This window comes from Mustela nigripes, chromosome 1 (assembly GCF_022355385.1).
Source record: "Mustela nigripes isolate SB6536 chromosome 1, MUSNIG.SB6536, whole genome shotgun sequence".
Taxonomy (NCBI): domain Eukaryota; kingdom Metazoa; phylum Chordata; class Mammalia; order Carnivora; family Mustelidae; genus Mustela; species Mustela nigripes.
Window position 1 is genome coordinate 121,179,769 of NC_081557.1, and position 27,763 is coordinate 121,207,531.

Genomic DNA, 27,763 nt, shown 5'->3' on the forward strand with positions numbered 1-27,763 from the left:
ACTGGTTAATTAAGTATCTCTCAGTCTCAGGCTTTAGGCAGGATTTTATTAGCCAATAAGAATAGAAAATAGAGAACTATAAAAATGTTGGACTAAATAAAAAATGTAGAAAATTATAAATTTTGGGGCACCTGCGTGGCTCATTCAGTTAAGCATCCAACTCCTGATTTCCCTTCAGGTCATGATTTCAGGGTTGTGAGATCAAGCCCCACGTTGGGCTCTTTGCTCATCGGAAGTCTTCTTGGGATTCTCTCTCCCTCTTCATCTGCCCTTAACCCCCATTCTCTCTCTCTCAAATAAATAAATAAATAAATCTTTATGCCCCCAAAAAGAAAATTATAGATTTTTTAAAAAGGTGATGAGGTTTATATTATACCTCCACAGAAAAAGCACTCAAATAGAGGGAAGGTTCAATGAGATCATCTATGTTTAGGAGAGGATGCCCAAATGAGAAGGCGCTGGAGGTGGAGGGGTGGGTGTGTGTGTGTCTCAGTGTGTATGCATGTGTATGTGTTGGAAGAGATTTTGAGTACATTTGTTAAAGAGGAAGTCTAAGCTCAACATGGGTTCAAATTCTGATCCTACCGCTTACTAGCTCTGTGACTTTAGGTAAATGACCCTTTCTGTACCATAGAGTCCTCATTTGAAAAATGGAGTTTATAAAATGAGGGTTGCTGGAGGGGAGGTGGGTGAGGGATAGAATAACTGGGTGATAGGCATTAAGGAGGGCACATGATAGAATGAGCACCACGTGTCTTATGCAACTGATGAATCGCTAAACTCCACCTCTGAAACTAATAATACACTACATGTTAATTAATTGATTTTAAATTAAAAAAAAAGAAAGATGGGGTTTATGATCATAATAACCTACAAAATAGTCTTTTTTTGTATTATATTGTGTGCATATGCGTGTGTGTGTTTTCTTAGGGCATTTCCTCACCCTCCCCTTCTCCCACCCCATAGAGTCCAAGCTCCTCCTGAGCAGGTCATTCTATGACTTGATCATCTTTGTGCCTCTTGTATAACTACTATAGTCCATACCATGCAGTGGACAGTCAACACACACTTCGCCAATGGTAGTGCCCTCCCAATGATGCTCTAGAAAGAGATGAACAAATTGAATGTGGTAATCGCAAGAGTTAGCAAAAGTTCAAAGTATGTTTGTCTTCGTAGCCAAAAATGATTGTTACTCTAGATTAATGCGTTTTTAGAGTGTGTCAAGGCCAAATCAATCTCTAATAAAATTTATATAATCATCATTACACATTTTAAGAACGGGGTTCGTAATTGGGGAAGAATTTCGGCCTTAAGATAGAACTCTTTTTAACCGAAGTTGTCCCTCTGAATGGCTGACAGGATGTGTAAAAATCAGTTTGTCTTTTCTTTCTTTCGTTTGTCTTCAAGGCGTCGGCATTTGATAGTAAGATGGAATGGCTGAGATAGGAAAAGCCAGCGAGGGGCAGGGGGAGGAGGAATGCCGAGAACGACGAATACGGTTTGTTATGTCCTTCGTGCCGCCCCGTAGTTCGCCGCCGTGCAAGGGCGGCGCGCGCGGTTTTGAAAGCGGGGAGGGTCCGGTCCCAACGACTGTTACGGAGTGCTCGTGTCGGCGGGTGGCGGGCCCTGAGGCAGCCCGCGGTTGTGCTGAGGGCCACTCGGGATCCGTTTTCAAGACAGCCTTAGCCTGGACCGCTCCACCCCGGCGCGGTTGCGGTAAGGTGGGCTTTGGTGGACCCCCTAACCGCGCGTGGGCCGGGCTTGGGGCAGAGCCCCCGCACCCCCCGGAGCCGCGGTCTCTGTGTTTGCTTGGTGACAGCTCGGGGCCCAGAGGGAAAGGTGACGTTGGGAATGTGGCGTTCAACGGGGAATTCCCTTAGGAAAAGTGTTTTCGACCCAAACCCGCGTGTGCATCTGAATCGCAGGGTAGGGTGGGGATTTCAAGAAAGAAATTGCCCTTTCCTCGAAGTAAAGCCTAACAGTCTGTACTGTTTATGGAAGATCCGTAGGACAAGACCAAGGATCTAGCGGGTTGCCCTTATTTTACGGTTGGTTTCACAGACAGACGCCGAGAGGCCCGGGTCTCTGCTCCAGGCGAGACCCCAGGGTTTAGGGACCTCTTAGATGCACCAGATCCGAACACAGGCTTGCGCTTGGTGGGAACGCTGGTTTCTTACCGCCGCCCAGTGAATCTCAGTTCCAGCTCTTAGGGGCGGCTGGAATTGGTGAGGGATTTCTGGTGGAAACAGAGAGGGTAGGGCTTGAAAAAGAGGGTTCTTGAGAAAGCACGCTTCCCTTCTTTGAACTTCACGTCTAATGTTGCTTCCAGTTTTCAGGTGAGGTGACTGAGCTAGTGGAAGAAGGATTTTAACTACTAGCCTTCTGGAAGCTCCTGGATGGGGGGTGGGAGGGAGCAGACGGGGTGGGTAAACGGTTTGTGCTTCTACCTCCAGGAAGCCCTGGGATGTAAAGCGTGCAGAACCTTAGAAATAATCCGATCAGAACTTTGCCTTTCTTTTTCAGGCTTCTTTCCCCCTCTATTTCCTTTTCTCATTATCGTTACCAATTCTGTATTTATGCTTTTTCTTTTTTTCTTTGTTTCTTTCTTTTTTTTTTCGTTGTTGTTGCCTGTCTATACACTTCAGTTCTGCCCACTAGTGTCCATGTGTTTAGTCCTACAGTGGCTTCACATACCAAAGTTATTGACATCTGATCCAATAGATCTTTTGATTAACTTGCTGAGCTCTCTTAATTCTTAAATATTGCTTCTTAAACAGTACTTGATTTAAAAAAATCTCCTAAATACTCCATAGACAATGAAATTTTGTCCACAGTCATAATACTTTCATTTCTAATGTATCGTCATGTAAGATATTCACAATTTAATGCTGCTACCTTTGTAAAAACCTTGTGATTCAGAACACTGTGGTTATTTAGCAATTTATATATAGAGAAAGAGATAGATCTATATGTATATAGATTACATATATCAAATCTGTGAGTTTGGACTAGTGGCTAGAAACCATCTTTCAGTTGCCTGAGGCCTGAACTATTTTGCCATAACAGAAGGTGCTCAGACAACCGTGAGATGGAGAGGGTGTAGTGTTTTTAGGTGCAAGTAGGCTGTAGTGGGAAGTGGGACTGAGTCCTCGAGTGTTCTAGAATGTAATATTAAAAGCCTTGTTTAAACTTAGATGTTTTTAGCTGGAGGAGGATTTTATGCTGCTTCTGAGGATCAGATCTTCTTTAAGCTGAGGGAAAAGGCAATGAGACTTAAAAGGCAGTAAAATTTCCAGGATACCTCACTTTGTGGGATTTTTTTGCATCCTAGTTTTCTGGCTCCTTGTCAGTTTACTCTTTTCTTCATCTCTCATGTTGAGATTCCTCAGAGTTCTGTGTTTCCTATCTTCACTTACTCATTAGATGATCTTAACCAGTCTCTTGGCTTTAATACCATATGTATATACTGATATGCCACAAATTTATACCTTCAGATTGGATTCCAGACCTTTATCCAGCTGCCTATTTCACGTTTTTATTCAGGTGTCTAATCAGGTATTCAAAATTGACTTCCTGGGGCATCTGGGTGGCTCAGTTGGTTAAGCGGCTGCCTTTAGCTCAGGTAATGATCTCAGGGTCCTGGGATCGAGCCCTTCATCAGGCTCCCTCTCAGCGGAGATCCTGCTTCTCCCTCTGCCTCTGCCTGCTGCTCTGCCTACTTATGCTATCTCTCTGTCAAATAGATAAATAAAATCTTTTAAAAAAAAAAAAGTTTAAAGAAAAAAAATGACTTCCTGATCTGAGTAATGGTACCTCTATTCTTTCAGTTGCTCAGTCTGAAAACTTGGAGCTGTCTTTGACTTTTCTCTCATTCCTAACAAAAATCCAAACATTAGGAATTCTTCTTGGTTCCAGATTCATAATACGTCTAGAACCCAACCATTTCTCACTATCTCTTTACTGCTACCATCCTGATCCAAACCACCATATCTCTCCTGGATTACTGCAATGTTGTGTCTGTCCTTGTTCCCCTTTTGTTAATAAACACAAGCGGGAGGGATCCTGTTGAAACACAACATGGAGTATATTATTCTTTCTTGTAAAACCCTCCAATATCTTCCTCTTTCTCAGCAAGAGCTGAAATCCTTACTGTGACGGATGTTCTATGAAGAAAAGATGAGGTCTTTGTGCCTTCAGTGCCGCACTTGGTTTGCTCTCATTGGTGCCCAATCTCTTTGACTTCATTTCTTTCTCCCTTTTGCTAGCCCTGCCCTCTTAGCTTTCCCTTGAATACTTTCAGCCTCAGGGCCTTTGTATTTACTACTTTTGTCCTGCAGATTTCCCCTAGATATTTGCATGGACTAGCTCCCTTACTTCTTTTAAACAACATCTTGAGGAGACCTCCCTTGACCACCCCAGTTCAAATTTCAAGCTCCTTCAAAGGAGCTCCTGTCTCACCTCACTGCTGTATATTTCCCCAGCCCCTATACCATTATCTTCTGTATTTGTCTTGTTTGTTTGGGTCTTGTTCACTGTTGGGTCTCCGGTGCCTAGAACAGTGCCTGGTGCATAATACATGTTCAATAAGTTTGTGTGTTGACTGAGTGAATGAAGAATGGCTTCTCATAGGTACATAGGAATCTTAGAAGCTCATTGAGTGCTCCTTCACAACTTCTTTTGAGGGCAAATGAATGAAGATGGAAGAAGGGCAATCAAAACCATATGGGGAAATTATTTCCCAAGTGGAAGTAGCTCCTCCAACCCCCTCTGTTAAAATGGTTTATCCTTCCTGAAAGACCTCAAATGTCCTGAAAAATGTGTTCCTTCCTTTTAGTCAAATGTTTCGCTTGATAAAATTAGGGTATTTTTGCACGAAGAGGAGATCTTTGGTGTTCAAAATTCAGGCAAATCTGAAAACAGTGGTGATTGTAACTAATTAAAAAAAAAAAACTTCTCATTAATAGACAATTAAAGGTAGGCCTTTGAGGTGATTTTTCTTGGCAGAGTTTTTAAAAATACTATTTATTAAGAGCTCTATTCAAAATTTAAACATATGTTCTCTCTACCTGCCAATTTTTATTTTATTTTATTATTATTTTTTAAATTCCAGTGTCATTTACATGCAGTGTTATATTCATTTCAGGTGTACAATATAGTGATTCAACAGTTCTGTGTATTACTCAGTGCTCATCATAAGTGTACTCTTAATCCCCTTCACCTATAAGTGTACTCTTAATCCCCTTCACCTATTCCACCTATCTCATCCCTTCCTCTCTGGTAACCATTAGTTTGTTCTCTGTAGTTAAGAGTCTGTTTTTTGGTTTGTCTTTGTTTCACCACCTCCAGTTTGTTTTTGTTTTTGTTTTTTTTTAAAGATTTTATTTATTTATTTGACAGACAGAGATCATAAGCAGGCAGAGAGGAAGGCAGAGAGAGGAGGAAGCAGGCTCCCCGCTGAGCAGAGAGCCCGGATGTGGGGCTCGATCCCAGGACCCTGAGATCATGACCTGAGCAGAAGACAGTGGCTTAACCCACTGAGCCACCCAGGTGCCCCTGTTTTGTTTTTTAAATTCCACATATGAGTGACATCATATGGTATTTTTCTTCACTTAGCATTATACTCTCTAGATCCATCCATGTTGTTGCAAACAACAAGGTTTCATTTTTTATGACTGAGTAATATTCCACTACATATTTGTACCACATCTTCTTTATCCATTCATCTACTGATGGACACTTGGGCTGCTTCCATAATTTGGCTATTATAAATAATGCTGCAGTAAACATTTGTGTGCATATATCCCTCTGAATTAGTGTTTGGTATTCTTTTTTTTTTTTTTTAAAGATTTATATATTTATTTGAAAGACAGAGGTCACAAGTAGGCAGAGAGGCAGGCAGAGACAGAGAGGGGGAAGCAGGCTCCCTGCTGAGCAGAGAGCCCGATGTGGGGCTCGATCCCAGGGCCCTGGGATCATGACCTGAGCCGAAGGCATAGGCTTTAACCCACTGAGCCACCCAGGCACCCAGTGTTTGGTATTCTTTGTGCAAATACCAAGTAGTGAGATTACTGGAAGATAGAATAGTTCTGTTTTCAGTTTTTTTGAGGAACCTCCATACTGTCTTCCACAGTGGCTGCACCAATTTGCATTCTCATCAACAGTGCATGAGAGTTCCTTTTTCTCCACATCTTCACCAACACATGTTGTTTCTTGTGGTTTTGATTTTGGCCATTCTGACAGGTGTGAGGTGATGTCTCACTGTGATTTTGATTTGCATTTCCCTGATGGGGTGATGTTGAGCATCTTTTCATGTGCCTCTTGGTCATCTGTTATGTCTTTGGAAAAATGTCTATTCAAGTCTTCTCATTTTTTAATTGGATTTTTTTATGTTCTTTATATATTTTGGATACAAACCCTTAATCTGCCTCCCAATTTTTTTAATAGGCAAACCAAACAATCTTATAGACATGTAGTGACAGTTTGCTTTACAATAAATCTAATATGAACCAAACTATTTTTAATAAAGAAAAAGTAATATTTAAAATTTTTATAAAAAAGGATTCTTTAACAGACGTATTACAGAAGAAATAAAAAGCTTGGATTAACTTGCTTGTATACACAGTATGTATATTTCTTGTTGATAGATAATTTTTATATAACTTTTTGAGATATATAATTCACATATTATTAAACTTACTCTCTGAAAATATATGATGCAGCAAGTTTAGGAATAGTCTGAATTAAGTATATTAAATCACTACCCAATTTTAGAACACTTTTATCATCACAAAAAGAAACCCCACACCCACCAGGAGTCACTCTGTGTTCTCCCTTCTCCCCCGCTCCTGTCAACTACTAATCTGTTTTCTGTCTGTGGATTTGTTTATTGTGGACATCTTCTGCAAATGGAATCATATATGTGGCCTCTTGTGTCCGGCTTCTTTCACTTAGCATAATCTTTTTAAGGTTCATTCATACTGTAGTATATATCAGGACTCCTCCTTATTACTGAATAATAATTCTGTTGTGTATATTGTATGCCTTATTTTGTTTATTCATCATCTGATGAATACTTCTGCTTCTTCTTTTTGGCTGTTCTGAATAAATGCTGCTTGCACAGATGGTTTCTCTAAAATGTATGAAAGACCTGTTAACAATGACCCCCGGGAAGTGAGAGGGAAACTTTATGTACTAGGTGATTTTTATTTTTTAACCAAGTTCATATATAACTTTTTTCCCCTAGTGTGTATATTACTTTTTAATAATACACAAGCATAAAAACCTAATAATTAATAGTATGACATTGGGTAAGTAGTTCTACTTCTCTAGGTCTCAGTGTTCTCATTGTAAATAAAATTGGACTAAATATTTGTCATGGTTTTTTTCAGTTCTCAGATTTTATGTTTATATGATAAAATGAGTTACAGTGTTACAGGGTTTTTTTCCTTCATGAATAAGAGTTGTAATCTGTATAACTGCAGTGTAATTTTCAATTTGTTTTCATCATAGGACCTAAAGTGTTTATTACAATGGAAGAAATCAATAATTTCAAGACACCAAGCAAAGTATCTGAAAAAAAGAAATCTGGTGAGATATAAAAATCTTTTTTCATTGTTATTGCTATAGAAATGTCTTAGCATTATTAGAGTTTGATCCTTTAATTATTATTTATCATTATTAGAGTTTGATCCTTTAATTATTATTTATCATACACATACAATTTTAGCGTAAGTCCTCTTTGGAATGTTGATTTTAATAAGACTTGTTTTGTAGGCCAGGGTTTGGCCATCTAGTGGATAATTTTATTGATATTCTAACCGATTTAGAATGAAGTACTTTAGCTTTCCCCTTCTGGTACATGCAGTGCTCTTGTGGGGGAAGAATTTCTAAGGCAATTCAGTGAATAAAGGGTAATCTTTTCAACAACAACAACAAAAAGCTTTTGGATATTCATATGCAAATTGATCTCCACTTTAATCATACAAAAATGATTAAAATTATACATTTTCTGGAAGATAATTTAGGAGAAAATCTTATCTTATTCATTTCTAGTATGTAGATTTTTGTGTACTGACTTTGTGTCCTGCAACTGTGCTGTCACTTCTTCTATTAGCTTTTTATGGGTTTCTTAGGCTATTACATACAGAGTTGGTACTGTTGTAGATGAATATATGAAGATAGTGTTACTTTTTTTTTTTTAACCAGTCTGTGTTAGTTTCTTTTTTTCTTTCCCTATTTCATTGGCTCTAGTATATTTTTTAATAGAAGAGGTGTGAATTAGACATACCTCCCTTGTTCCTAGTGAAGTTTTATGTTAGATGTAGGTTTTTCAGTTATCTTTTTTTTTTTTTTTTAAAGATTTTATTTATTTATTTGACACAGAGAGAGAGAGATCACAAGTAGGCAAAGGGGCAGGCAGTGGGGAAGGGTGGAAGCAGGCTCCCAGTGCGGGACTCGAGCCCAGGACCCTGAGATCATGACCTGCACAGAAGGCAGAGAGGCTTAACCCACTGAGCCACCCAGGTGTCCTCAGTTATCCTTTATCAGGGAGAGGGATTTCCTTTTATTAGCCTTCATCAGGTTGAAGGTTATTATGAATGGATGTTGAACTTTGTCAAGAGCTTTTTCAGAATCCATTGAGATAGTTTGCTTGTTTTAGTCTTTAAATGTAACTTATGTTAATTTTCAAATGTTAAACCAACCTTTCATTCCTGGGGTAAAGTCAGTTTGCTCCTGGTGTATTTTATGTATTGTTTGATTCGGTATGCTAATATTTTCTGTGTTCATAAGGGATATTGGACTGTATAGTCTTTTTTTTTTTTTTGGAATGTCTTTCTGGTTTTGATATTAGCATATTTTATATTCATAAAGTATGATGGGGAGTGTTTCCTTCTCTTTCCTTGGAAAGTATATGTGGAGTTGATAATTTTTTTTTTCCTTAACTGGTTTTTCCTCTTCTACTGATAGTAAAGCCATGTATGTGGCCTGAAGTTTTCTCAGAAGGAAGATTTTAACAGTGACTTTACAAGGGCATAAGGATCTTCAAATTATCTATTTCTTCTTGTATAAACCTTGCTAGTGTTTTTCAATAAAGTTTTTCACTTTAAAATTGTCAAATATACTGGCAAAATGTTATCTTTGATATTCTCTTTATTACCTTATGACCCTTCTAATGTCAGTTGGATCTGTAGTGATATCTCCTTTTTCATGTTTGATACTGGTATTTTACATTTTCTTTCTTGTCTTGAGGTTTATTTATTTTGGTGAACACTTCAGGCACTTGAAAAGTCATGCTGGGGTGCCTGGGTGGCTCAGTGGGTTGAGCCTCTGCCTTTGGCTCGGGTCGTGATCTTGGGGTCCTGGGGTTGGTCCCCACATCGGGCTCTCTGCTCGGCAGGGAACCTGCTTCCCCCTGCCCCCTGCCTACTTGTGATCTCTGTCAAATAAAAAAAAAAAGAGAGAGAGAAAAGGTCATGCTTTCTGCTGCGTAGGGGTACAGTGTTCCATGACTATCAATTAGGTCAAGTTGATTGTCTTAAGTTGTTTTGTTCAGGTCTTCTGTATCTCTACCAATTTTACTTATTCTGTTTTTGAGAGAGGTATCTCCAACCACAATTGTGGATTTACCTACTTTTTCCTTTGAGTGCTACAGTGATTGTTTATATATTTTGGAGCTTGTTATTAGATACTTTTACATTTAGGATGGTTATTTCTTTTGATGATTTACCACTTTACTATTATGAAATGTCTTTATCCAGTGTTGTACTCTTTGAAGTTCATTTTATGTGATATGTGTTCACTTTTATGTGATAAAACCAGTCCAGCTTTATTTTGATTACTGTTTGAATAGGATGTTTTCCAACTTTTTACTTTTAACTCATCTATGTTTTTATATTTAAAGTGAGTTTATAATAGATAGCAGATAATTATGTCTTGTTTTGTTTTTATCCATTCTGACAATTTCTGCCTTTAATTGGACTGTTCAGTCATTAGCCACATGTGGTGATTTAAATTTAGGTTCAAATGAATTAAAAATAAAATTACAAAATTAGTTCCTTAGTTGTACTAGCTACTTTTCAAGTGCTCAATAACTACATGTGGCCAGTGGCTACCATACTGGACAACACAGATATAGAACATTTCCATCATGACAGAAAATTCTACTGGACAACAGTATTTAGACAGCCTTTAATGTAATTCTCTGTGGTTGGATCAAATCTACTATTTTGCCATTGTCCCAAAGTTTGCTGATTATTTCTTTGTTTTTTTTTATATTTTTTTTCTGTACTTCATTTTTGGTAGTTTTTGTTGCTTTGTCTTAAAATTTAGTTACCTTCTTCTCTAGATGCTTCTCTAACAGCATCTCTAGATGCTCTAATTCTTATCCATTGTCTTTTTTATTTCTTGTAGTTCCATTAGAAGCTTTTTTACATCTTTTTTTTTATTGTTATACTCACATTTTCCTTTACATTATTGAGCATATTTTTGAGATTTCTATTTTAAGGTTCTTACCTCCTAATTCTACATCACTGTCATTTTATGGTATATTGCCATTGGTTTATTTTTCTCCTGGTGTGGGTCATATTTCTTCTTTCATGCCTGGTGGTTCTTTTATTGGCTGCTGGATATTTTACATTGTCGAGTGCTAGATTTCGTTATTACTTGGAGGACTGTGTGGTTTTGTGATGGTCCAGTTAACATTACTTGCACATTAGCTTGTTTTTTTTGAGGTTTGCTTTTAAGCTTTATTGTAAACCTTTTCCTTGGGTTACAATTTAGCTGGACTGTTTAGAGGACTTTATTCAATGCCCTGGGTATTAACTGAGTTACCACACCCTGGCTGTTGGTAACTGAACCATTCCTGGACCCGTGTGCTCTCTGACAGCTGTTTAGTCTACTGTTTACACTTGGTGTCTTCCCTGATTTGGCAGGGGGTGGGTCTGGGGGTCTATCCATTGGATGTGCTTATAACCAACACTGAAAAGAGGGAGACCTCTTTCAGGTCTCTGGAGCTTTTTCTCTCCTTTTGTGGCTCCCTATAGTTCTCTACTCCACAAATTCTAGCTACTTAGGTCTCTTGGACTTCTGATCTCTGTCTCCTGAGTTTGACAAGACTTCTGGGCTGTGTTTCTTTGCACTGCAGCCCAGAAACTGCCTTAAAACAGCAAGTTAGGGCTATGATAGGACTCACATCATTGTTTCTCTTCACTCAGAGTTCACAACCCTGCTCTGCCTGTCATCAAATGTCTGAAAACTTACATTTTGTCAAGTGTTTTAGTTATTCATGGCAAGAAGGCTGTTCATTTGTTCCATGAACAAAAGTAGAACTCCTCAATATCATCTTCTTTAATGACTACATAAAGCTCTGCAATACAGATAGAGTGTAATTATGACTTTAATGATGCCTACTTAGGCTTTTGTTTTTTTGCAGTCACAAAATCAAATACCAATATTCAAATACATATGTGTGCATGCATGTGTGTGTATGATGTCTGCACACATGCTGTAGTACACAGTTGGCAAACAACATACAGTAATAGTTTAGGCTTTGTGGGCCACATAGGGACTCTGTGGATTATTATTATTTGTTTTTTAACAACACTTTTATAATCTAAGAACAAATCTTAGCTTGTGAGCCAAACGAAAATAGGCTGTTTGCTGACCCGTGCTTCGGTGTTATTGTAAGACAGGGCCTCAAAAGTAGATTTGGTCAAAGGGTTTCCACTTAAAATTAGGGTAGTTAGTATCAAATTGCTCTCTAGAAGACTATGCCAATTTATGCTTTAGTTGAGGTCTTTTCAAATGCTCATTTTATATTTTTTTATTTCTCTTTCTGACATTTAGCATTATGTTCAACTCCATGTATAAATATTCCTGCCTCTCCATTTATGCAGAAGCTTGGCTTTGGCACTGGGGTAAACGTCTACCTTATGAAAAGGTGAGTATAACATTCCACATTAAACTTTTCACATGGAACCCTAGTTGCCCTGTAATTGAAGACAAAAAGGAAGATGAAAATTCAAATATTTTGATCTCAGATATGTTCCTGGTCTTATCTGACTGCTATATTCCTGTCTTAGAAGCCTTTTATAACTTTGCCAGAGTTTTGCCTGGTTAACTTTTCTCTTACCTTCCTACTGATAGATTATTAAAGGAGAAGGAATTTGCTCAGTGAGGAGTCTGCTTCTCCCTCTCTGCTGCTCCCTCTGCTTGTGCTCTCTTGCTCACACACACACAATCTCTTTCTCTATTAAATAAATAAATAAATTAAAACCTTTAAAAAAAGGGTATACGCTTGATTTTAAAGTAGGAAAATTGTGTTAAAAGAAGAGTGAAATTATAGGTGTCAATAAACATTTTTTTAAAGTTGTTTCTTATATCCATTACTCTGTACTTTTATTTATTAAGTGGCAAATAACTTAAGTCAATATATATTCCTCATTGCGTTCTTGGAATCAGGCTGACTACCAGCATATTGTTAGCTTTATCTAGGTTTATATTGTTTCCAAATAGAAATGCTTTCTTCAATAAAAAAGGTAATGAATTGAGACTAGCATAGCAATTATTTTACTAAATGGCTATTCTTGAATATTTGTAGTTTAAACACCCCCTTCGTGTGTTCTTGTGCTATTTGTTTTTTAGACCTTCATTTTTTTAGTGCCTAAAAGCTTGTTATTTTGAAAGAAAAAATTCTCACAGATTTATGGCTAGTCTTATTTTCCCCTCCCTTTAAAATAATATCCTTAAATGTAAAATGTGTGTTACCAACAAAGTTCTACTGTAGGCAAGACTTAATTAGAAAACTTCACATTGTTGATACTGACAATAGTAGTCACCTACTGACCTACCACTCCTCCTAACATAGCCCTGTGCACCCGGGATTTTTTTTTTTAACTGGTAGAGATTTCCTTCACTTCTCTGGTGAATTGGGCTCTCTGTTTTTCTGTATCTTCTTGGTTTATATTTTATTTTGACTGAGGGCACGTAGTAGCTCCCCATTGAAAGACGTACAGGAAATAACTTTTTTGCAAATCTGCATTTATGAATATGTTTTCATTTTACTCTCATTCTTGAATGGGCCTTTTTGTTTTTCTGAGTCAGAATTCTTATTTGGAAATAATTTTCCTCTAGAATTTTGAGGTCATTGTTCCATTGTTTACTAGCCTGTAGTGTTACTATTGAGATTTCTGAAGCCTTTCTGATTGCTGCTGCTTTTTATGTAATCTGGTTTAGGTTATTTGTCCCTCCCACTGTCCTGGAACCTCGTATGATCTTCTGTTTGTCACCATGTTCTGAAATTTCACAATGAGATACATGGGTGTGGGCCTTCTGGAATCTGAAAATTCTTACTTTTAAATCTTTGGAAATAATTTTTTAAATTACTTTGTTGATAATTTTCATCCCCATTATTCTCCTCTCTATCTGGAATTCCTATTATTCTTTTTTGGGTGCGGGGCTCATTTTCTTTTTGCTCTGATTTCTGGGAGCTTTCTCCAACAACTTCATCTTCTGATACTTCTATTTTTTCATTTTTGTCTGTTTTGTTTTTCATTAATTATCTTAACATTTTGCATTTTCAGTTGGCATCCTAAGTCTTTTGAGGGTGCTATAAGTGCTCTCCATCCTGGTCTGGATGTTAATAAACCGGTATAACACATGTGAAAACACATTCAGCATTTAATATGCATATGGTCATGGATTACTCTTCCCGTGTGCTTCACGAGTTCTCAACTATGGCAGTAAACCTCAGGCTAAAGTTCTCTGCTTTAACCCTTCCAAAGTGGGTCTCCAGTGTTCAGAAGCTGGGGGAATAGCTGGACAGCTGATGCAGAATCGGGGAGGGTGTGTCTAGAAATTCACCTGCTTTTTAAGTGACTTTCAAGAAGGTCAGTAGGCCTGTTTAGTCTGTTACTTTCATGGGCTTCCCCATGCTCTTCTAAGCTTCCGAAAGTATGTTGTTGTCTCCTTTTCATTATTTCTATCCCTCTCATTGGGTATAGGTCTTAAAATACCCATTTTCTCTTATTTTAATGGGGCTTGGGACAGATCGTAATTAATTGTGTATGTATAAGCTAGAAATCTATATTTTTAACCAAGAAGTCTATTTTTTATGTTAAATCAAATTTAGATTCCTAGATTAACTTAGTTGTGACATATTATTATTTTTTAATAAACCTGATGAATTCATTTTGCTATTTAAAATTTTTATGTCTGTGAAATTGTTTGTGATTTTTCTTTTTCTGTTGTCCTTATTTGATTTATTAAGGTTATGCTAGATTCATAGCCCCTTTTCTTTCTATTCCCTGGAACAATTTGTGTAAGATGGAATGATAGGTTCCTTGAAAGTTTAGTAAACTGACCTGTAAAATTATTTAGGCTTTGTATTTTTTATGGGAATATTTTAAACTCTTGATTACATTTTCTCTTTTGTCAGGTTTCTTAGATTTTTCTAAGAATTTGTCCATTTTGTCCTTTAAATTATTGGGGTAAAAGTTTTAGTATTTATTCACTTATAATTTTTATCTCTGAGAAATCTGTGGTTATGTCTCTATTTTTGTTGGCAATATTATTTGGGTCTCATTTTTTCCCTTGTGCAATCTCATTTTAAAACTCTGCCTGTTTTGTCTTTTCAATGAATCAATTTTTAGCTTGGCAAAATATTTTATTCAGATTTCGTAAATATGTTCTTTTTTTTTTTTTAAGATTTTATTTATTTATTTAACAGACAGAGATCAGAAGTAGGCAGAGAGAGAGGGAGGAAGGCAGGCTCCCCACTGAGCAGAGAGCCCGATGCGGGGCTCGATCCCAGGACCCTGAGATCATGACCTGAGCAGAAGGCAGAGGCCTAACCCACTGAGCCACCCAGGCGCCCCCGTAAATATGTTCTTGATGTTCGGTAGATTCAGATATGTTGTGGAAAAGGTGAAGATGGATTTGTTCACTGAATTCTAAATCTTCAGAAGCTGAGGGGTACACTTTGAACTTTGAAAAATATATTTTTCATAATAAAATCACATGGAAGAGGTCATCCTTAAATGCTATTGTTATCTAAAACTGGAGGTTTAAGAATACTTTGGATAGACTTATGATAGATAGATGGATGTGAATTAAGAAATCTAGTCATCCTTTGAGTGCATGTTTTTTGATTTAAAAAAAAAAGATCCTGCAATCATGGAGCCATGTTCATGAGTTAGTAAAAAACAGTGGATTCCTGATTCTTTGTTTAGTCTGTTTTATCTTCTTATGGTAAAATGTTTTATCTCTAACTTTCGAGGCTCTTTTATTAGCTTTCCTGCCCATATGCTGCATACACTTTTTCCTTCTTAATTTGCTGTTGTCCCATGAATAACTACCTACTTTATCAGGTAACTTTTCCCTGACTTTGTTCCACCTGTTTTCCCCTTAAATATTCTGAAAATGACTGACGCTTCTTAGAAAACAGACAGTTTATGTTTTTTCTCATTTGTGTTTATTATCTCCTTACGCTTGTGTCTTTGAGTATATGGTGGAAGGTATTGGACAGATCGGTTACGGTGGAGGCACAATATTTGTTGGTGAAGAGCAGTCTGTTACTCTTTGCACAATTGTATATGGGCCAAATGTTTCTCATACATCTCTTCTTTAAACTTCTTGAATAGTAGTCTTTATTACTTAGCATTCTATAACTTACCTCTGGTACATATAGTTAAATGTTTGATAAGTAGTTGGTAGTCTGACATGCTGAAATGGAAAAAATTAGAAAATAGTATAATAATTTTGAAGTTTAGAATTTATAATGTTCATCTTTTTCCTTTTAGTTGTCTCTTTTTAACCCCTCCCTTTCAGCAATGGATATCAGACTTCTCTTGTAACTAATAGATATATGAGCTATATATCTTCCAATTAAAAAGAATATGTAGCAGAGGTGCTGATAATCAAAAATACTTTATTTTAAAATTTTTTTAAAGATTTATTTATTTGAGAAAGAGCATGCATGGAGGTGGGGGAGGGTGAGAGGGAGAGAGAGTCCTGAGTAGACAGTGCACTGAGCACAGAGCCAATGCAGGGCTCGATCTCATGACCCTGAGATCATAACCTGAACTGAAACCAAGAGTTGGATGCTTCAGTGACTGAGCCACCCAGGTGTCCCAGGAGTCAAAAATATTTGTAAAAAATTTTTAAACAAATTATTATTGAACCCTTTCTAAAATCTGAATGTTCTTGTTAGTCATTTGAAATGCATTATGTTATTATTGTTTCCATACATTGTTTGATTATTTTTTTTAAGATCTCCCAGAGGTTTGTCTCATTCTCCTTGGGCTGTGAAAAAGATTAACCCTAGATGTAATGATCATTATCAAAGTATGTATCAAAAGAGACTAATAGATGAAGCTAAGATTTTGAAAAACCTCCATCATCCAAACATTGTAGGTAAGTTTAAATTTATCTTGAAGTAGTGCATGTGTTTATTCAGAAACAGTTTATACAGTCTCTTGACCAGTCAAAATGAAGGTGGTGATGGAGTTTGGCAAGAACCAGATTATTGTGAATGTTCTAAAATAAGAATTATATTTTTAGATGCTTATGTATTTTTAAAATTTAATGGGACTAGATATACTCATTATGATGCTGGCACTGTAGAGAATTCAGGAATATAAAATGACCTTCATTTAGATAATTTCCTTATTTTCATCTTTAATGTAAATAAGACTAGTGAAACCATTATATTTAGGGAGGCATAGAACATTTAAAAATATTTTAATTTGTGTTACTATTGGCAAACACTGAAGTCATTTTACATTGTATCTACTGAACGAGCTTTATAAATAATTGTTTCATTGTATTTTGTCAGTTTCCAATCACATCACTGTAAAAAAACTTAAATACTGTTATTTTTTCCTATTCCTGTAAGAAAATGTCCTGTTTTCTTTAAGGTTATCGTGCTTTCACTGAAGCCAGTGATGGCAGTCTTTGTCTTGCTATGGAATATGGAGGTGAAAAGTCTCTAAATGACTTAATAGAAGAACGAAATAAAGACAGCCAAGATCCTTTTCCAGCAGCTGTAATTTTAAAAGTTGCTTTGAACATGGCGAGAGGGTTAAAGGTAAGCAGGCCATTATGTTTGTTTGGTTTTTTCCCCCTCCAAAGATTTTACTTATTTATTTATTTGACAGAGAGAGAGAGAGAGATCACAAGCAGGTAGAGAGTCAGGCAGAGAGAGAGGGGGAAGCAGGCTCCCTGCTGACCAGGGATTCTGAGCAGATGCGGAGCTCAATCCCAGGACCCTGAGATCATGACATGAGCCGAAGGCAGTGGCTTAATCCACTGAGCCACCCAGGCGCCCCAGCAGGCCATTATATTTTAAATGGCTTTTGTGGAACATAAAAGAACTATCTTACATACCTAATTACAAGGTGGGATTTTTTTTTTTTTCCCCAAAAGAAGTAGATGTGCTAAGTGAAAGTCTTCATCCACTCTCATACTGCAGCTAGCAGGGCTTCCTTATCTTGATGAGCAGAGTATTGTTTGAGGCCTTTACAGAGCCTGAAATAATCCAAGTCAGGTAGTTTTGTTTATAGAGATCATATGTTAGGTTTGGTTAAAAGGATTAATCAGTTTAACACAAATTTAGTAATTATTCCTGGGGGGGTGTGGATAACCTAATCCTCTGTGGATGTAAACAAACCTCTTAAAGATTGCTTTGTGAGATGTTAAGTTTTGGATATCAATATACATCTATAAGTCAAGTGAAAAAAAAAAAAGCTCTTTTAGTGTTGTCAGATAAATTGTTGTGCCTTTGAATACATACAACAAAAGGAAAAGAATTTGTTATGGTAGGTAACCGAACAGGAGAAACGGCAGCTTGGGAACACTGTTGGATGACTGGAAAGTGGAGCATGTATTGGTGTTGACGTCAAAGTTGCATGTTAAGAGTTCATATAAAATTGACTTGTGAAATATGAAACTGCATAAAAGCAGTATTTCTAAGTACATATTTTCATATGTATGTAGAAAAACTGATTTTAAATGGATAGGATAAGCTAAATTAATCATTTGAATTATTTAATAAATAACTTTATGTATGGATAGTACAATTAATAAATTTCACTATAAATATATTTGAGTATACTCAATTTATGATCAACATTTAAATTAAGCACAGTAGGTGTTTGAAAGTATATACCAAAATTGTCTCTGCACTAGTTTCAAGCAGCTCACAGAGTAGTTGCTCAAATGCTGATGAATGAACAAATAAGAGTTTGGCAGGATTATTTTTGATTATGGGTGAGTATCATTACTAAGGGTTAATGTGTAAAATAAACTCTTAGTCTTAGATGATATTTCTGCTTCCTCTTCTTGTTGTAACTAATGCCCTTATCTGCATTATCTTGACAACTTGTTTGTGAAAAATGTGCCTCATTTTGAAGATTCCAAATTCATTTCTAAAACTTACTAGTCTCAAATAGAATTGTGATATATTTTTAAAGCCACAGTATCCCCTTTTGCTGTAAAAGTATGAAATGCATTTGAAAAGGAAAAGTTAGCTTATCTATAAACAGACATTGATTTCCAAAGCCGCCTTATGTCTGCTCAGTATGGCAGACTGGAGTAACCTGGGATGTTCTCTTGTCTGACTTTGAGTAATCTGAAATGATGGACAGATCGCCCTGCATGTAGTTCAGGAAGGGAGTTCAGTTGTTTTTTTGTATTTGAAAGTTATCATATATATTTTTATCAGTTTATGTGTTTGCTCAGATGTGTTAAATTTCCCACTATTTTAGTATCTACACCAAGAAAAGAAACTGCTTCATGGAGATATAAAGTCTTCAAATGTTGTCATTAAAGGTGATTTTGAAACAATTAAAATCTGTGATGTAGGAGTCTCTCTACCATTGGATGAAAATATGACTGGTAAGTAGTGTTTGAATTTTTATTTTTTTTTTAAACGATTTTATTTATTTATTTGAGAGAGAGCGCACAAACAGCCGGTAGGGAGAGGGCGAAGCAGACTCCCTGGGGGCTCTGTCCCAGGACCCTGGGATCATGACCTGAGCAGAAAGCAGAACCTTAACCTGACTGAGCCACAAAGGCGCCCCAGTAATATTTGAATTTTTAAACGTTATTCTTATGTAGTTTTTAAATTTCTTATTTTTATGTATTTTAATAGATAAGCTTACGTACTTCACAAATCAAAAACCATGTATAAAAAGTATACAGTAAACAGTATCCTTCCTTTCCTCTCTTCCACTTAGCCTCCAGCACCCCCCCCCACTACACCCATAATGTAAATTATTTCATTTTTATTAACATCTACTTTAACCAAAGGTGACTTTAGGAACTATTTCTAACCAGGATTGGGATTTTTATGTGGTAAAAGATCTGAGACTAGAAAACAAAGTTTTCTTTTAATAAGGTTTTATAAAGGAATTCATTTAGTGACAAGATTGGAGAAACTGGTAGAAACGGGGTAGAAGTAGGAAAGTGGGGTGCTACTAAAGGCCTTCTGCTTCTTGTCCCTTGGCCTGTCTCTCTACTCATTCTTTTCACTCTAATATAAATACATCCTCAGAGAATTTAAGATCTCGGTGAGAACCAAAAGCCAGCCTTGTAAAGAAAGCCTTTGCTTTCAACATGTTATTTAATAAATAACATTTAAATTTGCTTCTTGATATGAATATAAGATTAACGAATGCTGTTAAGAACTTTTGCACTCTTTAATTTCTAACTAAGGGAAAATAATCTATGAGTTAGGTTGAAGGAAAAAACCAAGATGAATAGAGCAACTTTATACAGATGTCTGTAATCATTCGTGAAGGTAGGCCTATTACAAGCCTTTAGGCTACATAACTGCTGCAGAGTTGAAACTTTCAAATATTAAAGGAGAAATTGTGAAACAGTAACAGTAAAAATAAGATTTTTTTTTTAGCATAATTTTCTCAGTTCTTAATAGAACAGATAGACAAAACTAAGATGTAGAAGTGCTGAGTAGATAATAAGGTCATTCTCTATGCGTCCAAGTATTTATTAAAATTGAACATAAATTATAAGAGAAAACCTCAGATTACAAAAAATGGAAGTATTGCATGGAGTTCTGGGTGTGGTGCATAAACAATGAATTTTGGAACACTGAAAAAAAAATTTAAAATAATAGTATAAGTGGCCTAATGGTTGACAGTCATTATGTCAGTTAGCACTAAAAATCTAGAAATTAATGACACGATTAGAAACAAAACACCTGCATTTTTTAGGAATTCAAAATATTTGTAAATAATTCTTATCTGAAATCAAATTCCACCTACATAAATGTTTACAAAATGAGGAGAATGTAACGACAAACCAAAACCTATTTGATATTGTCAACACTACACAGATTAAAACATTTTCATTATTTAATCTTTATGAAATTAAGTTTGAGTATTCAGCTCTCATCAGAAAAAAAAATGAAGCCCTAAAAAACAGAAAGCAGAAAGTGAATGAATTAAAAAACCCATAAATTCTGCATTATCCCAATATGATCTATTTTATTTTAGAATGTGTCAAAGTTCATAGTTTATAAACATGTAATACAGTTCATAAACATATTAACAGTTCATCCTTGATATATGTTCAAACGAGCCAGGAAAATTCTATGAAAGAATGACCCGTAGGAATTTTCCCAAGGAGATGTTAAGAAGTATTATAAAGCCACAGTAATTAAAGCAGTGATACTCATGAGAAAATAGGCAGAAAAATATAAAGTCAGGTATTCCCAAATATATCAAATTTGTTATAATAAAAGTGACAATTTAGTATTAGTGGGAAAGAGGTGGTTGAGTCAATAAATGATGATGTCTGGATGTTTTAGAAAAATAAAGCTGTTTTCCATACTCATGCTCATCCTCATAGATTGAGGATGTAAAAAAAAAAAAGTGGAAAAAATTGTAAGTAAATATTTCCTAAATATTGGGATTAAGAAGGACCAAAGTTAGATACAATTTTTAAAAAAGCCATGACTATGAAGAATTCTTTAACAAATTTCTCAATGCTACTACGAGTGATAGGATAGCTTTAACGTGTACTCTCATATGCGATGTAGAAGTACGATTGGTGTACCATTCAGGTTAGGCTAAGTTGTGCTGTGGCGGCAAACCCTCAAAAACTCAGCGGCATCAACAACCAAGGCTTTTTCAGGCTGCACGTCCAGATGGCTGCATTCCACGCATGCTCACTTGAGGACCTAAGGTGCTCGAACATCCATTGTATGGAATATTGTCATCATTGTATGTATGGAGGGGTAAAAAAGGCTCTATGTGTGCACTGCAGTAGATACTAGCTACATCTTGCTATTTAAATTAATATTTTAACATTTTAAACAATTCCGTTCTCAGCCCACCCACCCACTTTGCAAGCGCTCAGTAGCTATGTATGGTTACTGGCTACCATACTGGACAAGGCAGATATGGGGCATTTCTATTGTCACAGAAAGTTCTGTTGGAAAGTGCTGCCCTAGAAAGTCTTGCGTTAACAGATACTCACGATTAGAAATGACATAAGTCCCCTCTTTCACAACTCGCTGGCCAGGACCAGGCAGTTGGCTCCATCTGAGCTTGACAGGCCAGAGAGTGCAATCCTGCCATGTGTCCTGAGGGGAGAGAGTATGAACTACTTGATGAACAGCACTGGTAACTGCTACACTGGGCAATTTGGAAAGGGGTATTTTTTTAAAGAAGAAAACCCTTTCAAAATGCCCTTTGATCCTATAATTCATTCCCAAGAACGTATTCCAAAAGAAATAATTGGGCAGAGTAGGTATTTTTTTTTCCAGAGTAAGTATTTTTATTTTATTTTATTTTTAAAGATTTTATTTATTTATTTGACAGACAGAGATCACAAGCAGGCAGAGAGGCAGGCAGAGAGAGAGGAGGAAGCAGGCTCCCCGCTGAGCAGAGAACCCGATGCAGGGCTCCATCCCAAGACCCTGAGATCATGACCTGAGCTGAAGGCAGAGGCTTAACCCTCTGAGCCACCCAGGTACCCCCAGAGTAGGTATTTTTAATAATGACCTGATATATTAACTTAGCAAAACCAAAGGAGACATAGGCTTATAGAGGAAATAGAATTGAGACAGAAAATCAAAACCCATGTAGCTTTAAAAGGAAAGCAGAAACAAAAACAATAACGATCCTGATAAAAATAGGAATACTTGGAATTTTGGCTGACCCTCAGCCTCAGTCCATCCTGAGTAAACATAAACCTGGGTTTGTGCTTCCTTGAGGGCATTTATTTTCAATAGATACTTTTAATTAAAATTTGGGCACCTGGGTGGCTCAGTGGGTTAAGCCTCTGTCTTCGGCTCAGGTCATGATCTCAGAATCCTAGGTGAGTCCCGCATCGGGCTCTCTGCTCAGCGGAGAACCTGCTTCCCCCACTCTCTGCCTGCCTCTCTGCCTACTTGTGATGTCAAATAAATAAAATCTTTACAAAATAAAAAAATAAAATTTAAAAATTTGATCTGGCTTTCTCAAGAAAAAAAAAATATTGGCAAGCTTGGGGGAAGTGTCTGGGCAGCTCCTTTACTGGAACTCTCAGCTTCAGGAGACAATTTAAGGTTAGAGTGAGCCTAGCAGCTCTTAAAGCTGCTAGACCAGTCGTGCATTAAGAGAAGGCATTTTTCTTCTCTTGAGCAAAGGCTTTCTCTTTATGAGGAAGTTTAAAAATAACAGGTAATGGGGAAACAAAATTAATCTTTTTATACTTCATTGTTTCTGCACTAATTTGTGTTACAAAAATATGTTTCGTAGCAGAACAGACTGCAGAATTTTAAGTGAATGTCCATCAGTAAGGGATGATTTAATTTACTGTACCACCACACAATAGAATTTCATTAGAATTACATAGGTTTATATTTGTAGGAATGGTATGTCCAGATATATTAAGTGAAACAAACACATTCTAAAATAGCACTTAAATATATATGTATTAAGACAAGTTTGGAAAAAATACATCTAAATCTTTAAAACTTATTTTTATGTTTTGTATTTTAATAGGAGACATATTCATGTAGATTATACACGAGGTATTCTGTGACAAGCTCAAATTTTAACAATGGTTATCTCTAGATTGGTTGATTGATTTAGCAAATATTTTTGTATTGAGTGCAGTCGGGTATTGTGCTAGGTACTGTGAATATAGAGGAAAATGGATGGACACAGTTCTTACCCCTTCTTAAAGTTTTTATATGTATTTTTTAAATTAATGCATAGGTGACACATAATATTATGTTGGTTTCAGGTACGCAACAGTGACAAGTCTGTATGTTCTGTATGTTCTGCTGTGCTCACCATAAGTATAACTACACTTATCACCATACAGCGCTGTTACAGCACCATCTTTATTCCCTCTGCTGTGCCTTTCATCCCTGTGACTTATTCTTTCTATAACTGGAAATCTGTACCTCCCATTCCCTTTTACCCACTTTTCCCTCCCACTGGCAACTATCAGTTTGTTCTCTGAATTTATAGGTCTGTTTCTATGTTTTGTTTGTTCATTTGTTTTGTTTTTTAGATTTCACATATAAGTGAAATTATAGTATTTGTCTTTCTTGGAGTTAGTTCACTTAACATAATACCCTCTGGGTCCTTCCATGCTGTTGGAAATGGTGAGATCTCATTTTTTTTTAATGGCTCCATGATATTCCATTGTGTGTGTATGTGTGTACATACATACGTACACACACAGGCATATATGTACATGTGTGTAAGCCACATCTTCTGTATCCATTCATCTATTGATGGACACTTGGGTTGCTTCTGGGTCTTGGCTATTGTAAACAATGCTAGAGTAAACTGAGAGGGGCATATTTCTTTTTGAATTATTGTTTTCATTTCCTTTGGGTCAATACCAGTAGTAGAGTTACTGGTCATATGGTAATTCTATTTTTAATTTTTTGAGGAACCCCCATACTCTCTTCTACAGTGACTATACCAGTTTGTATTCCCACCAGTAGTATACGAGAGTTCCTTTGCTCTACGTCCTCACCAACACTTGTTATTTCTTGTCTTTTTGATACCAGCTATTCTGACTGGTGTGAGGGGGTATCTTGTGAATTTGATTTGCAGTTTCCCCATGATGAGTGATGTTGAGCATCTTTTCATGTGCCCATTGGCTGGGTGTGTGTCATCTTTGGAAAAATGTTTGGATTCTCTTGCCATTTTTAATTAATAGTTTGGTTTTTTTATGTTGAGTTTTATGAGTCTTTATGTATTTTGGATACTTACCCTTATTAGATATATCATTTACAAATATCTTCTTCCATTCAGTAAGTTGTCTTTTTGTTCTGTCGATGGTTTCCTTCACTGTACAAAAAAAGTATGTTGTTTTGGTGTAGTCCCAGTAGTTTATTTTTGCTTTTGTTTCCCTTGCCTGAGGAGACAGATCTAGAAAAATGTTGCTAAGGCCAATGTCAAAGATATTACTGCCTGTGTGTTCTTTTAGGAATTTTATGATTCCAGGTCTCACATGTAGGTCTTTAAGCCACTTTGAGTTTGTTTTTGTATAAGAAAGGGGTCCAGTTTCATTCTTCCGCATGTTGCTGTCCAGTTTTCCTAGTACCATATATTGATTGCTTCCTTTGTCATGGATTAATTAGCCATATAAGCATGGTTTCATTCTGGGCTCTGTTCTGTCCCTCAGTGTGTCTACTTTCGTGCCAGTACCGTACTGTTTTGATTACTAGAGCTTTGTAGTATATCTTGAAATCTGTAATTGTGGTATTTCCAGCTTTGTTTTTCTTTCTCAAGATTGCTTTGGCTATTTGAGGTCTTTTGTGGTATCTATATTCTATATTCCTGCCACTTCTCTTTTTTTTTTTTTTTTTAAGAGAGGGGAGGGGCAGAAGGAGGGGGACAATCTGAAGAAGCTCCCTGCTGAATAGGGAGCCCCACTTGGGGCTTGATCCCTGGACCCTGAGATCATGGCCTGAGCTGAAGGCATGTCAGATTCTTAAATGACTGAGCCAGCCCCTCATGCACCCCAATTCCTGCCACCTTCTAAGAGAAATGCTGTTTCTCTACACCCTTGCCAACTGGCCGGCTTTTTGAATATTTTACAATTTGATAAGGAAAAAGTAATTCTTACTGAGATTGAGTGTATTTTCATGTTTATTACCTACATTTAGTAACCATTAAAACATTTATCCAGTTTTCTTTAGGTTGGTTGCCTTTCTTAGTGATCTCTAGTGTTTGCCCTAAAGACCGACATTCTTATATTTTACTTGTTTCAGTGACTGACCCTGAGGCCTGTTACATTGGCACTGAGCCTTGGAAACCCAAAGAAGCTTTGGAAGAGAATGGGATTATTACTGACAAGGCAGATATATTTGCCTTTGGCCTGACTCTATGGGAAATGATGACTTTGTCTATTCCACACATTAATCTCCCAGATGATGACGATGAAGGTATAACTACATATTTTTACTATAAACCCCAGTCTCTTCATTTTGAACTAAGATTAGCTGATAAAATTATATTTCATCTTTCTATTAAGTTAAAATTTAAAAGAGGAAGTTGTTTGATCTAGTGCATGAGATAATGGATTATATTAATGAGGACTAATTTGGCACGATCTCAGTTTAATCTCCTACAAATGAGAAATATGTTAATTGACAATAAATAGGGAGATAAATTGAGAAGATCCTGCAGAGCAGAAAGTTTCCTTGGAAACTCCCCTCGCCAGCGGAATTGGAGAGCTGTCATGTAGTAAGAAGGGAAGGGTTCATGACCTGTAAACCATGACGGTAGCTCATCTCTGCCATGGCTGGGTAATGGAAGAGACCACCTGTCTCCCAGGTGACGAGCTATTGTTTTGGAGGGTGAGTTTGAGCAGATGCTAAGATTTTCCATGACTTCGTGTTATTTTGTTTGTGTCAACTCCTCTTGAGCAGATCAAACTTTTGATGAAAGTGACTTTGATGATGAAGCATACTATGCAGCTCTGGGGACGAGGCCTCCTGTTAATATGGAAGAACTAGATGAAACGTACCAGAAAGTAATTGAACTCTTCTCTGTATGCACTAACGAAGATCCTAAAGATCGCCCTTCTGCCGCACACATTGTGGAAGCTTTGGAAATAGATGTCCAGTGATCCCCTCATTTTTGTGACTCCTGAGCTTTACTTTACGTTGGCTCATGTATATAACTGTTCTGTTTAGTGTAATACATTATATAGTTACTATGATAAGCTGTAATTACTATACTTTTTGAAGTGACCAGCTTTAGGACCATGGCTCTTAGAACATTTAAACAATTATTTATATTTAACATGTTTACGATAGTAAGCATTTGAGATTGTAGAAGTTTTCTATTAAGTTTAAGAAACTAGCTACTTAAGTATGTGAATTTGTTTGTACAATTTAAAACACTAGCAATAACACAATACTATACACTCTATGTCTAACAATTTAGATTGAGTGACCATTACTTATATTAATTCCAAAAATTTATTTTAATGGATCTATTGAGATTAGCACTTTGCGCACTACAAAATAAGTCCATGTTTGCTTATTTTTTTAAACCATTAAACTTTTTCCTGGCCTTTTATAAACCATTAAACTTTTTCCTGCTTATTACTAAATATGGTCACCAGAAGCTGAGAGAATGAGGCTCAAAAGACTGGCTCCTTGGGTATTTACAGGCATTTTTGGTTCAGGCTTGCCTTGCTCTCTTGGATCTCCCCAGGTCTTTCGCTTTTGCTTTAATTTATTAAATGTATTTTCTGCATGGAGATCCCTTTTTTATTTTTATTTAGTGATCTGTCTTAAGCATTTCATAGTTCCGGTGTAAGAACAATAAAATTTGAATAGGATGATATAGAATAAAGGAGACTTCAGTTACCAGAATTTGTCTTATTTTATACATAATTAATTTGAGTGTCATCATTAAATGTATTGAATGAATGTGAGTGAATGTGAGTTTCTTGTGGCCTATAAAACAAGGGTGATTTGGATCAGCAGTTTCTCTGCCACAGCCGCTGGGGCATTTTATCTTTTTTTAAGATTTTTTCATTTATTTGAGAGAGAGACAGTAAGGGGGTGGACGGAGGGAGAGGGAGAGATACTCTCCAGCAGACTTCCCGCTGAGCACAGAGCCCAGCGCAGGCTCATGGGCCTTGGTCCCAGGACCCTGAGATCATTACCTGAGATGAAATCAAGGTTGGACACTTAACCAGCTGAGCCACCCCAGTGCCCCCCGCCTGGGCATTTGTCGTTAGTGAGTTGTGTTTGTGACTCCAGGTGATACACCTGGACTTGACTGTACAAAGAGTTTGAAAAGTTACTGTCCCTTCTTGTGGACAGAGGAAGAACCATTACACACTGAGCTTTAAACAATTCTAGAATTCACTGGAGGTTCCTTTTAGAATGAGATTGTACCAAGCAATAGTACACAGATATTAATGGGTGTATGTTCCATCAGCATACCAGTAAAATGACATTAAAGCAAACTGAAAGCTGACTCATAGAAAAATCTAATGTACAAGTTTGCATGCTGTATATAGCTACCCTCACGTTGACTTTTATATGATCTCATTAGGTCTGCCAAGTTTGACAAGTCTCTCGGACCATTCTCATGAATTGCAGCTTTCTTTTTAATACATAATCCAATACTTTTCTTAACCTATACCTTTTTTTTCCCATGAGAAATTTGTTTCGGGTGGTATAGTTGGAATATCTAAATGGGAACAAACTAATACCCAAGAACTGGGTCAGCAAATTCACAGCACTTGTCACTTGTCAATGGCAGACACTGCA

The 27,763-nt window shown here is 36.7% G+C and overlaps 1 protein-coding gene across 5 annotated transcripts; it reads left to right on the top strand.

Moving 5' to 3' along the window:
• Positions 1–1,560: 1,560 nt before the first annotated feature.
• Positions 1,561–26,854, top strand: PBK (PDZ binding kinase). 5 transcript variants are annotated; one of them, XM_059393545.1, is made up of 9 exons: positions 1,561–1,721; positions 5,398–5,547; positions 7,510–7,587; positions 11,845–11,938; positions 16,268–16,410; positions 16,914–17,083; positions 18,762–18,891; positions 25,241–25,414; positions 25,901–26,854. In XM_059393545.1, exons 3-9 carry the CDS (start codon positions 7,530–7,532, stop codon positions 26,098–26,100), a joined length of 969 nt encoding a protein of 322 aa, XP_059249528.1. In that variant the 5' UTR covers positions 1,561–1,721; positions 5,398–5,547; positions 7,510–7,529; the 3' UTR covers positions 26,101–26,854. The 5 variants fall into 5 exon arrangements, with proteins under 5 accessions (XP_059249528.1, XP_059249538.1, XP_059249519.1 ...); XM_059393555.1 differs by having other exon boundaries at positions 1,561–1,716; XM_059393536.1 differs by lacking the exon at positions 5,398–5,547.
• The last annotated feature ends 909 nt before the right edge of the window (positions 26,855–27,763 follow it).